The sequence below is a fragment of the Ylistrum balloti genome, unplaced genomic scaffold (genome assembly GCF_031769215.1).
Source record: "Ylistrum balloti isolate Yb309-2 unplaced genomic scaffold, AGI_CSIRO_Ybal_v1 Utg369828, whole genome shotgun sequence".
Lineage (NCBI taxonomy): Eukaryota > Metazoa > Mollusca > Bivalvia > Pectinida > Pectinidae > Ylistrum > Ylistrum balloti.
Window position 1 is genome coordinate 483,092 of NW_026781992.1, and position 15,243 is coordinate 498,334.

Here is a 15,243-nt window from a genome sequence, read left to right on the forward strand (position 1 = left end):
TATCAACTACAGCAATGATATAGACTCTATCAACTACAGTAATGATACAGACTCTATCAATTACAGTAAGGATACAGACTCCATCAACTACAGTAATGATACAGACTCTATAAACTACAGTAATGATATAGACTCTATAAACTACAGTAATGATATAGACTCTATCAACTACAGTAATGATACAGACTCTATCAACTACAGTAATAATACAGACTCTATGAATTGCAGTAAGCATACAGACTCTATCAACTACAGTAATGATACAGACTCTATCAACTACAGTAATGATACAGACTCTATCAACTACAGTAATGATAGGGACTCTATTAACTACAGCAATGATACAGACTATAAATTACAGAAATGATACAGACTCTATCAACTACAGCAATGATACAGACTTAATAAACTACAGTAATGATATAGACTCTATAAAATACAACAATGATACAGACTCTATAAACTAAAGTAATGATACAGACACTATAACGTACAGTAATGATACAGGTTCTTTTAACTACAGCAATGATACAGACTCTATCAACTACAGTAATGATAGAGACTCTTTAAACTACAGTAATGATACAGACTTTATCAAATACAGTAATGATACAGACTCTATAAACTAAAGTAATGATACAAGAGTAATGATACAGAATCTATAAACTACAGTAATGATACAGAATCAACTACAGTAATACAGTAATGATACAGACTCTATAACGTACAGTTACCATACAGACTCTATTAACTACAGTAATGATACGGACTCTGTAAACTACAACAATGATACAGACACTATAAACTACAGTAATGATAAAGACTCTATAAACTACAGTAATGATTCAGACTCTATCAACTACAGTAATGATACAGACTCTATCAACTACAGTAATGATACAGACTCTATCAAACAGTAATGATACAGACTCTATCAATACAGTAGACTCTATCAACTACAGTAATGATACAGACTCTATCAACTACAGTAATAATACAGACTCTATGAATTGCAGTAAGCATACAGACTCTATCAACTACAGTAATGATACAGACTCTATAAACTACAGTAAAACTACAGTAATGATACAGACTCTACATAATGATAACTACAGTAATGATACAGACTCTATCAACTACAGTAATGATACAGACTCTATAAACTACAGTAATGATATAGACTCTATCAACTACAGTAATGATATAGACTCTATCAACTACAGTAATGATACAGACTCTATCAATTACAGTAAGGATACAGACTCCATCAACTACAGTAATGATACAGACTCTATAAACTACAGACTCTATAAACTACAGTAATGATTCAGACTCTATCAACTACAGCAATGATATAGACTCTATCAACTACAGTAATGATACAGACTCTATAAACTACAGTAATGATACAGAATATAAATTACAGTAATGATACAGACTCTATCAATTACAGTAAGGATACAGACTCCATCAACTACAGTAATGATTCAGACTCTATCAACTACAGCAATGATATAGACTCTATCAACTACAGTAATGATACAGACTCTATCAATTACAGTAAGGATACAGACTCTAGCAAGTACAGTAAGGATACAGACTCTATCAACTACAGTAATGATACAGACTCTATCAACTACAGTAATGATACAGACTCTATATAATGATACAGACTCTAAAGTAATGATACAGACTCTATCAATTACAGTAAGGATACAGACTCCATCAACTACAGTAATGATTCAGACTCTATCAACTACAGCAATGATATAGACTCTATCAACTACAGTAATGATACAGACTCTATCAATTACAGTAAGGATACAGACTCCATCAACTACAGTAATGATTCAGACTCTATCAACTACAGCAATGATATAGACTCTATCAACTACAGTAATGATACAGACTCTATCAATTACAGTAATGATACAGACTCTATCAACTACAGTAATGATACAGACTCTATAAACTACAGCAATGATACAGACTCTATAAAGTACAGTTATCATACAGACTCTATTAACTACAGTAATGATACAGACTCTATAACGTACAGTTATCATACAGACTCTATCAATTACAGTAATGATACGGACTCTGTAAACTACCGTAATGTTACAGACTCTATCAACTACAGTAATGATATGGACTCTATAAACTACAGCAATGATACAGACTGTATGAACCACAGTAATGATACAGACTCTATAAAATACAGTAATGTTACAGACTTTCTCAACTACATTAGTGATACCGACTCTATAAACTACAGCAATGATGCAGACTCTATAAAACACAGTAATGATACAGACTCTCTCAACTACATTAGTGATACAGACTCTATTAACTACAGTTATGATACAGACTCTATAAACTACAGTAATGATACAGACTCTATCAACTACAGTAATGATACAGACTCTATTAACTAAAGTAATGATACAGACTCTCTCAACTACATTAGTGATACAGACTCTATAAACTACAGCAATGATACTGACTCTATAAAATACAGTAATGATATATACTCTATCAACTACAGTAATGATACAGACTTAATAAACTACAGTAATGATACAGACTCTAAAAAATACAACAAGGATATAGACTCTATCAACTACAGTAATGATACAGACTCTATCAATTACAGTAAGGATACAGACTCCATCAACTACAGTAATGATACAGACTCTATTAACTACAGCAATGATACAGAATATAAATTACAGTAATGATACAGACTCTATCAATTACAGTAAGGATACAGACTCCATCAACTACAGTAATGATACAGACTCTATTAACTACAGTTATGATATAGACTCTATAAACAACAGTAATGATACAGACTCTATCAATTACAGTAATGATACAGACTCCATCAACTACAGCAATGATACAGACTCTACCAATTACAGTAAGGATACAGACTCTATCAACTACAGTAATGATACAGATTCTATCAATTACAGTAAGGATATAGACTCTATCAACTACAGTAATGATACAGACTCTATCAACTACAGTAATGATACAGACTCTATCAACTACAGTAATAATACAGACTCTATGAAGTGCAGTATGCATAAAGACTCTATTAACTACCGCAATGATACAGACTTTATAAACTACAGTAGTGATACAGACTCTATAGACTACAGTAATGTCACAGACTCTATCAACTACAGTAATGATACAGACTCTATCAAATACAGTAATGATACAGACTCTGTCAATTACATTAAGCATACAGACTCTATCAACTACAGTAATGATCAACTACAGTAATGATACAGACTCTATCAACTACAGTAATGATAGAGACTCTTTAAACTACAGTAATGAGACAGACTCTATCAACTACAGTAATGATACAGACTCTATGAAATACAGTAATGATACAGACTCTATCAACTACAGCAATGATAGAGACCCTTTAAACTACAGTAATGATACAGACTCTATACACTACAGTAATGATATAGACTCTATAGACTACAGTATTGATACAGACTCTATAGACTACAGTAATGATACAGACTCTATAAAATACAGTAATGATACAGACTCTATGAAATACAGTAATGATACAGACTCTATAAAATACAGTAAGGATACAGACTCTATCAACTAAAGTAATGCTACAAACTCTCTCAACTACATTAGTGATACAGACTCTATAAACTACACCAATGATACAGACTCTATCAACTACAGCAATGATACAGACTGTATGAACCACATTAATGATACACACTCTATAAAAACAGTAACAGACTCTCAACTACAGTAATGATACAGACTCTATCAACTACAGTAATGATACAGACTCTATCAACTACAGTAATGATACAGACTCAACTACAGTAATGATACAGACTCTATCAACTACAGTAATGATACAGACTCTATCAACTACACTAGTGATACAGACTCTATCAACTACAGTAATGATACAGATACAAACTACAATAATGATACAGACACTATAAACTACAGTAGTGATACAGACTCTATCAATTACAGTAATGATACAGACTCTATCAACTACAGTAATGATACAGACTCTATCAATTACAGTAAGGATACAGACTCTATTAACTAAAGTAATGATACAGACTCTCTCAACTACATTAGTGATGTAGACTCTCTCAACTACAGCAATGATACAGACTCTATAAAATACAGTAATGGTAAAGACTCTATAAAATACAGTAATTATATAGACTATATCAACTACAGTAATGATACAGACTCTATCAACTACAGTAATGATACAGACTCTATCAATTACAATAATGATAGGGACTCTATTAACTACAGCAATGATACAGACTATAAATTACAGAAATGATACAGACTCTATCAACTACAGCAATGATACAGACTTAATAAACTACAGTAATGATACAGACTATATAAAATACAGTAATGATAAAGACTCTACAAACTACAGTAATGATATGGACTCTATAAACTACAGCAATGATACAGACTGTATGAACCACAGTAATGATACAGACTCTATAAACTCCATCAACTACAGTAATGATACAGACTCTATTAACTACAACAATGATACAGACACTATAAACTACAGTAGTGATACAGACTCTTTCAACTACAGTAATGATACAGACTCTATCAACTACAGTAATGATATCAACTACAGTAATGATACAGACTCTATCAACTACAGTAATGATACAGACTCTATCAACTACAGTAATGATACAGACTCTATCAACTACAGTAATGATAAAGACTCTGCCAACTACAGTAAGGATACAGACTCTATCAACTACAATAATAATACAGACTCTATCAATTACAGTAAGGATACAGACTCCATCAACTACAGTAATGATACAGACTCTATCAACTACAGTAATGATACAGACTCTATCAATTACAGTAAGCATACAGACTCTATCAACTACAGTAATGATACAGACTCTATCAACTACAGTAATGATACAGACTCTATCAATTACAGTAAGATACAGAATCTATCAATACAGACTCCATCAACTACAGTAATGATACAGACTCTATAAACTACAGTAATGATACAGACTCAGTAATGATACAGACTCTCAACTAGACTCTAAACTACAGTAATGATACAGACTCTATCAACTACAGTAATGATACAGACTCTATCAACTACAGTAATGATACAGACTCTATCAACTACAGTAATGATACAGAGTCTATAAACTACAGTAATGATATGGACTCTATAAACTACAGCAATGATACAGACTGTATCAACCACAGTAATGATACAGACACTATAAACTACACTAGTGATACAGACTCTTTCAACTACAGTAATGATACAGACTCTATAAAATACAGAAATGATAAAGACTCTATAAACTACAGTAATGATTCAGACTCTATCAACTACAGCAATGATATAGACTCTATCAACTACAGTAATGATACAGACTCTATAAACTACAGTAATGATACGGACTCTATAAACTACAGTAAGCATACAGACTCTATCAACTACAGTAATGATACAGACTCTATCAATACAGTAATGATACAGACTCTATCAACTACAGTAATGATACAGACTCTATCAACTACAGTAATGATACAGACTCTATCAACTACAGTAATGATACAGACTCTATAAACTACAGTAATGATACAGACTCTATCAACTACAGCAATGATATAGACTCTATCAACTACAGTAATGATACAGACTCTATCAATTACAGTAAGGATACAGACTCCATCAACTACAGCAATGAAACAGAATATAAATTACAGTAATGATACAGAATATATAAAATACAGTAATGATAAAGACTCTATAAACTACAGTAATGATACAGACTCTATTAACTACAGTAATGATACAGACTCTATCAATTACAGTAAGGATACAGACTCTATAAAACTAGAGAAATGATACAGACTCTATAAACTACAGTAATGATACAGACTCTATCAACTACAGACTCTATCAACTACAGTAATGATATAGACTCTATCAACTACAGTAATGATACAGACTCTATCAATTACAGTAAGGATACAGACTCCATCAACTACAGTAATGATACAGACTCTATAAACTACAGTAATGATATCAATGATATAGACTCTATCAACTACAGTAATGATACAGACTATAAACTACAATACAGTAATGATACAGTAATACAGTAATGATACAGACTCTATTAACTACAACAATGATACAGACACTATAAACTACAGTAGTGATACAGACTCTTTGCACTACAGTAATGATACAGACTCTATTAACTACAGTAATGATATAGACTCTATAAAATACAGAAATGATAAAGACTCTATAAACTACAGTAATGATTCAGACTCTATCAACTACAGCAATGATATAGACTCTATCAACTACAGTAAGGATACAGACTATATCAACTACAGTAATGATACAGACTCTATTTACTACAGTAATGATACAGACTCTATAAACTACAGTAATGATATAGACTCTATCAACTACAGTAATGATACAGACTCTATCAATTACAGTAAGGATACAGACTCTATCAACTACAGTAATGATACAGACTCTATCAATTACAGTAATGATACAGACTCCATCAACTACAGTAATGATACAGACTCTATAACATACAGTTATCATACAGACTCTATTAACTACAGTAATGATACGGACTCTGTAAACTACAACAATGATAGAGACTCTATTAACTACCGCAATGATACAGACTTTATAAACTACAGTAGTGATACAGACTCTATAGACTACAGTAATGACACAGACTCTATCAACTACAGTAATGATACAGACTCTATCAACTACAGCATTGATACAGACTGTATGAACCACAGTAATGATACAGACTCTATAACGTACAGTAATGATACAGGTTCTTTTAACTATAGCAATGATACAGACTCTATCAACTACAGTAATGATACAGACTCTATCAACTACAGTAATGATACAGACTCTATCAACTACAGTAATGATACAGACTCTATCAATTACAGTAATGATACAGACTCCATCAACTACAGTAATGATACAGACTCTATTAACTACAGCAATGATACAGAATATAAATTACAGTAATGATACAGACTATATAAAATACAGTAATGATAAAGACTCTACAAACTACAATAATGATACGGACTCTATAAACTACAACAATGATACAGACACTATAAACTACACTAGTGATACAGACTCTTTCAACTACAGTAATGATACAGACTCTATAAAATACAGTAATGATACAGACTCTATAAACTACAGTAATGATATAGACTCTATCAACTACAGTAATGATACAGACTCTATCAACTACAGTAGTGATACAGACTCTATTAACTACAGTTATGATACAGACTCTATAAACTACAGTAATGATATAGACTCTATCAACTACAGTAATGATATAGACTCTATCAACTACAGTAATGATACAGACTCTATCAACTACAGTAATGATACAGACTCTATCAACTACAGTAATGATACAGACTCTATCAATTACAGTAAGGATACAGACTCTATCAACTACAGTAATGATACAGACTCTATAAACTACAGTAATGATACAGACTCTATCAACTACAGTAATGATACAGACTCTATTTACTACAGCAATGATACAGAATATAAATTACAGTAATGATACAGACTCTATCAATTACAGTAAGCATACAGACTCTATCAACTACAGTAATGATACAGACTCTATCAACTACAGTAATGATACAGACTCTATAAACTACAGTAATGATATAGACTCTATCAACTACAGTAATGATACAGACTCTATCAACTACAGTAATGATACAGACTCTATCAATTACAGTAAGCATACAGACTCTATCAACTACAGTAATGATACAGACTCTATCAATTACAGTAATGATACAGACTCTATAAACTACAGTAATGATATAGACTCTATCAACTACAGTAATGATACAGACTCTATCAACTACAGTAATGATACAGACTCTATCAATTACAGTAAGCATACAGACTCTATCAACTACAGTAATGATACAGACTCTATCAATTACAGTAAGGATACAGACTCCATCAACTACAGTAATGATACAGACTCTATAAACTACAGTAATGATTCAGACTCTATCAACTACAGCAATGATACAGACTCTACCAACTACAGTAATGATACAGACTATATAAAATACAGTAATGATAAAGACTCTACAAACTACAGTAATGATATGGACTCTATAAACTACAGCAATGATACAGACTGTATGAACCACAGTAATGATACAGACTCTATAAACTACAGTAATGTTACAGACTCTATCAACTACAGTAATGATACAGACTCTATAAACTACAGTAATGATACAGACTCCATCGACTCTATCAACTACAGTAATGATACAGACTCTATAAACTACAGTAATGATACAGACTCTATTAACTACAGTAATGATACAGACTCTATCAATTACAGTAAGGATACAGATTCTATCAATTACAGTAAGGATTAAGACTCCATCAACTACAGTAATGATACAGACTCTATAAACTACAGTAATGATACAGAATATAAATTACAGTAATGATACAGACTCTATCAATTACAGTAAGGATACAGACTCCATCAACTACAGTAATGATACAGACTCTATCAATTACAGTAATGATACAGACTCTATCAACTACAGTAATGATACAGACTCTATCAACTACAGTAATGATACAGACTCTATCAACTACAGTAATGATACAGACTCTATCAATTACAGTAAGGATACAGACTCCATCAACTACAGTAATGATACAGACTCTATTAACTACAACAATGATACAGACACTATAAACTACAGTAGTGATACAGACTCTTTCCACTACAGTAATGATACATATTCTATAAAATACAGTAATGATAAAGACTCTATAAACTACAGTAATGATTCAGACTCTATCAACTAGAGCAATGATACAGACTCTACCAACTACAGTAATGATACAGACTTTATGTGATGACATGACTGACCGTGGTCACAGTTTCCACATGCTGTGTCACAGTTAACACCGAAATACCCTTCGTCACAAACTGTATCAAAAGGAAATTTCACCAGTCATGGTAGTCTCGTAGAGTAACACAGATTAGGCTGTCTTATATACATGTACGTACCGATCAATTCAAACCTGTCGTTTGATGAAAGATGAACTACGACTGTGATTACCACAAATTATAAAGACAAACTCTGCAGAGTACATTATAATTGTAGAAAACTGCATCCCAGTAACATGTCTTTTGTACAATTACGAATCGGACATCATAATATGTAGTAAAAGGGAATAAAATCGTGTTTTCTTTCCAAAGTGTTTGAGTAGGGTTGTGTGATAATTAAAAAGTCTACAATAGGATTTTAAAGATCAACCAGAAGCTAAGAAAGTCCAAAATGATAATCTATGAAAAGTACACACTATTACCTAATTTGGAGTGTGTATTAATTTAGTCTATAATCTGTTTACAATGTTGTCCCACTATTTTCGACCTTAGTGGACATGGGATTATATATTGCAGCCGATAAAAGTTGGTCGATTCCGTACCATCTCATACACTACGTACGTTAGTCATTTGTCTGATCAAGGTGACCGTGTCGTCACTATTTATCTACGGTCACAACAGGAATACTTCCTAGTTGAAGATGCTGTACATCTTTTCCGTTCTTAGCATATGAAATAATTTTTAACTTTCTGGATTGTCAAATCAGGGAACCCACATGGTATATTAAATACATATATGTATTGTTGTTTTGTACTATATATAATTGTTATATTATATATTTATATATATATATATATATATAGGTGTGTGTGTGTGTGTGTGTGTGTGTGTGTGTGTGTGTGTGTGTTGTTGTTTGGTACTATATATATATAATTGGTATATTAAATACACACATATATATATGTATTGTTGTTTGGTACTATATATATATATATAATTGTTATATTATATATATATATGTATGCATTGTTGTTTGGTACTATATATATACTATTGTTTAGTACTTAATATAACTTAAACAGTCTGTACATACGTTTCTATTGATCTTTAATTTTTGTGCAAACTATGAAATGAAAATTCGTGGCGTGTTACATGAATCTTACATTAATTCATTTCCAGCACGTAACTTCGACTGAATTTTGTAAATTATTAGCGAAAGCAGCGTGTTATTAGGTTAATACAAAATCTCAAATGGCAATATTCTTATTCTTGAGCTCTTTCTTTGGAGAATGTAACAATGTATATGACCTTGTAAGGTTATGACGTTAAATGGAAACAATGAGAAAATCAAGCCATTCACAAATGAACATTTTCTGGGTGTTACAACCCTAACAACAGTAACGTATGTTGTTTCGTAAGCACTTATTAAGTTATATTGATGATCGGCCCTACCTTGTCCGTGAACAAGTCCGTTGTTCAGTATCAATAATACTAATCCTGGTATCACCTGCCAGCACATTGTAGAAGTGAACAATCGAACAGCGGGACAATGAAGATGTTCCATCTAAGTGGTACAGAGGAGTGGTTCGCCGGAAATCATCTCTTCAGATCATCCACTCTTGGTGTATGTGCGTGCATTGTATACAACAGTTCAAAAGTCATAATTTTGTACATATACAGCTATATAGGGTAGTGGGTCAAATCAAACAGTCATGGCTGGTAGTTCATTCATCAAAGACAGATGATAAATGAATCATGTAATCATATATTACACAATAAGCTACAAAACATTAGTAAGCATTAACACAACACATAAATCAACAGAAAGTGACTTCTCGGAGAGATATTGCAAACATCAGTGACTCCTCGAAATGATATCACGAATACTAATTGCTCCTCGTACAGATAAAACAAACAACAGGGACTCATCAGAAAACTATCAGAAACAACAGTGACTCCACGGACAGATACTACAAACACCATTCACTCCTTAGAAAGATATCACAAACACCCGTAATTCCCCGAAAAGATATCACAAACACCCGTGATTCCCCGAAAAGATATCACAAACACCCGAGATTCCCCGTAAAGATATCACAAACACCCGTGATTCCCCGAAAAGATATCACAAACACCCGTGATTCCCCGAAAAGATATCACAAACACCCGAGATTCCCCGTAAAGATATCACAAACACCCGTGATTCCCCGAAAAGATATCACAAACACCCATGATTCCCCGAAAAGATATCACAAACACCCGTGATTCCCCGAAAAGATATCACAAACACCCGTGATTCCCCGAAAAGATATCACAAACACCCGTGATTCCCCGAAAAGATATAAAAAAACACCCGTGATTCCCCGAAAAGATATCATAAACACCCGTGATTCCCCGAAAATATATCAAAAACACCCGTGATTCCCCGAAAAGATATCACAAACACCCGTGATTCCCCGAAAAGATATCACAAACACCCGTGATTCCCCGTAAAGATATCACAAACACCTGAGATTCCCCGTAAAGAGATCACAAACACCTGAGATTCCCCGAAAATATATCAAAAACACCCGTGATTCCCCTAAAAGATATCACAAACACCCGTGATTCCCCGAAAATATATCAAAACATCAGTGACTCATCGGAAAGATATAACTTACATCAGCAATAAATCGAAAATATATTACAACATCGGTGACTCCTCGGAAAGATACCATAATCACCAGTGACTCCTTAGACAGATATCACAAACCAAAGTGACTCATTTTAAAGATATCACAAACATCAGTGATTCTTCGGAAAGATATCACAAACACGAGTCACCTTAGAGAGATTTCACAAAAAACAGTGACTTCTTGAAAAGATATCACAAACGTAAGTGACTCCTTTGGAAGATACCACAACCACCAGTGATTCACATGAAAGATATCGAAAACACCAGTGACTTCGCAGAAAGATACCACAAACATCATTCCCCCGACGGATCTCACTATTACCAGAGACTCGCGAAAAAATATCACAAGCACCAATAATTACTCGAGAAGATATTACAAGCAACAGTGATTCATTGGAAAGATAATACAAATATTAGTGACTCTTCGGGGAAATTTCACAAACACCAGTGACTTCTACGACAGATACAATTGTAGTAACGAACAAGGCAGCAAAAACTCGTGCGCAAATCTTGCATACATCATGCGCACACACGCATGATACAGTATCGCACATTTTGTGCGGTTTTGTATAAATGCTTAGCTAATATTATGGACTGAAAATTAAACGGAAAATTCTTTTTATTACTAAATAGTGAACAAGTGAACATTAAAATTGATATGTGCTTATAAAAGTCGTTTTTAATTCGACAGTTTTCGAGATAACACAGGACTGCATTAATTAATCTTATCCTATATAAAGTTTCACACCTCAGCAAGTGGCGAATAGTGGTGCCTCAGGTAACAAAAGTTTGCCTGTATACGGGTATATACGTGACAAGTCCGGATCCCTACAGGTTTGGTCGCCCGTGTAACATATACAACACTTTTTTTCCTGAGCATCTATCTTTTGTTTAAAAAAATAACTAAAAATGAGAGTAATACCGACGTAATGAAAATTAAATATCTTTTCTGATGGTATGAGATTTTAAAATGATTCGTTGGTGTGACACAAACAGACTTCAATTTAACGATTACATACATATAATATATATATAGTGCGTGTCCGTAAACTAAGGCTGGTCACTTGTGGCTCATTGCAAACAAAACACTTAAAATCTCGAGTGTGTTTAACTATTTAGTGTGTATCTGATATATCTACAAGTTTCCAACCGATATATCAATGGCTTAATTTGGAATTGCATATTGTGTAACGTTAAACGATCCCACAAGTGCATCACAAACACCAGTGAGTCCTCGGGAAGATATCTCAAACATTAATTTCTGCCCGTTGTATATTTAGAAATCTAGCGACTGCAGGTTATATGAGGATTTATGTTGTACACTATGTTATGTATAATATTGCTGTGAAACACACTGGCTACAGATACATGTGGGTATATTCTGTTGTATGTCCTTACATAATTACCTATAAGTGAGGCATGATGTTCTTATGAGAACACACACTGTATAGAAAATATTAGATACCGATTTATTCTTGAATAAGTTTGACACATTTTTGCCGTATCTTATCAACTGCATTTTGGATCAACATATAGGTCGAATATAGATATAGGTTTCTGTAATATTGGTTATGTATCTTACATGTTTCCGAATTTGGATTTTTATTGCTTTGTCGCATCAGCAAAATGCATTTCTTTATTTTCTTTGTTTATGCCTATCACTTGAACATTTTCGACCATGCCAAATAGGATTTTTTCCCCCAAAAACAACACTGTATTTGAGAAAACTGAATTTATAAAACATGTCCAGAGTGATTTTGTAACGTGTCTGGGACTAGCTCAACTATGGTAGCGATTGACCGGTCGGTATCCCAGCACGCCACAGCGTTTACCACCCAGTAAAAGTGGTTAGTAGGTTCGAATGGCAGGCCAGCCAAAGGAAAACCAGGAGTCGTTGGTTACAGTTGATGTTTTATTTAGTAAAAACGGAATCCCCAGTACAGTATCTCCAGCCGGCGGTAACGGGTCAGGCTATGGAAGGGTTTGGGAGGCTATGTGTAAAGACCTAATGGTTCTACTGGTATTGGATTCTCCCTGTCCCTGACAGGCTGGCCCAGATGTATCGTTGGTAGGAATATGCTGGTACATTGTAACAGTAGGGCTGGTCTCCTAATTCGCTACTAAAGTTGGCCGGGAAGAGGGAGCTGATGTCATCTGTCCACCTAGATCCTCAGGACTCTCCTCGCTAACTTCTGATACATCCAGCAATCGAATGACCGGACTGTCGCTTGAGGTAAAATCCCTATCTGGAATAGAGGGCCTTGACCCGGTTGACTGATCTAGAGACTGGATCTGCTGGTGATCTGGAATGTGGCTGCCTGCTGGGTGTTCCTCTCGGATATGCTTCCCTAGTCCCTCAGCGTATTTGTATCGTTTACCACAAAAACAGCATGGGTACTTCAACACCAGGTCCTTCCCATCGCACAAGCTTGACATGTCAGGGTGACTTCTCGCCATCGTGTGTTGCCGCTTGGACTGCCAACGTTGGAATGGTCTCGAAGCATCCAGGCAGAGGTATGACAGCACAATGCACGAAGTTTTCACAGCAACATCAAAGATTAACAACATCAAAGGGTTACTGGATTAGTGACGCTTGGATGATTGCCAAGGTAAACTTGGTAACTACATGTCGACTCGGTACAGGACAAATTCATTTAGACGAGCTGGCCGCTTTGGCTCTCTGCCAACTCTGGTCTTTGTATCAGCAGGGGAACTTTCGGCACTAGGGTCCGTCCCAGTATCATCACAGACACTGCTGGTATCAGAACCAACGTCCCGATCGGCTACACTCCCACTCTCCATCGGGTCTATAGACAAATCTCCGCTCCGTTCAGTTAGAGGGCGGAGTCGGTCATGCTGGACAATGTCAGGACGCAGGTTTCCTTTCTGCACGCGATATGTAACATCATCAATAGCCTCTAGGATCCGGTAGCCTTCTTCTCAGTGTGGTTGAAGCTTGGGTGAACGCCCAACCCTCCTGCGGCCGCTATACAGAAGTACCCTATCACCAGCTTTGTACTTCCGGGAATGGGTTCTGACATCATACAGTTTCTTCTGGCGCCTGAGGTTGTGTCCTATGTGTTCCCTGGCTATCTCATGGACGGCAACCATCCGGTCATGGAATCTGCTGACCCATTCCTGGTGACCAACATAAGATTCTCTCGGGGCCCTTCCCAATACAATCTCCAGCGGCAACGTTACCTCACGTCCTAACATCAGTTGGTTTGGGGAAAAGCCGGTCGACTCTTGTTCTGCAGCACGGTACGCCGTGAGATTGGGCATGGTATGATGTTGTCCGAGTTTTGTGTATACCGAGTGGCTCGCATATTTCCCTAAATACGGCACTCTCAAACTGCCTGCCCCGGTCAGAATGAAGGACTTGATGAACGCCGAAACGGGAAATAAAGGTTTCAATCAGAGCTTTGGCACAGGTGGTAGCTTCCATGTTTGGAAGTGGTACTGCCTCCAATCACTTGGTGAAGTGGTCACCTATAAGTAAAATATAGGCATTTCCATGGCCGGTCTTGGGTAATAGCCCTATGTGGTCTAAGGCAATGCGCTCCCCTGGCT

General features: G+C 35.1%; 1 protein-coding gene across 1 annotated transcript in view; it reads right to left on the bottom strand.

Moving 5' to 3' along the window:
• The window catches only part of LOC132545112 (multiple epidermal growth factor-like domains protein 11), a 33,008-nt gene extending 19,247 nt beyond the window's left edge, over positions 1-13,761 (bottom strand). The window contains exon 1 of the mRNA XM_060208780.1: positions 13,679-13,761. Within this exon, the coding sequence (XP_060064763.1) occupies positions 13,679-13,761 (83 nt within the window). The remainder of the gene's footprint in view (positions 1-13,678) is intronic.
• Between the last annotated feature and the right edge of the window lie 1,482 nt (positions 13,762-15,243).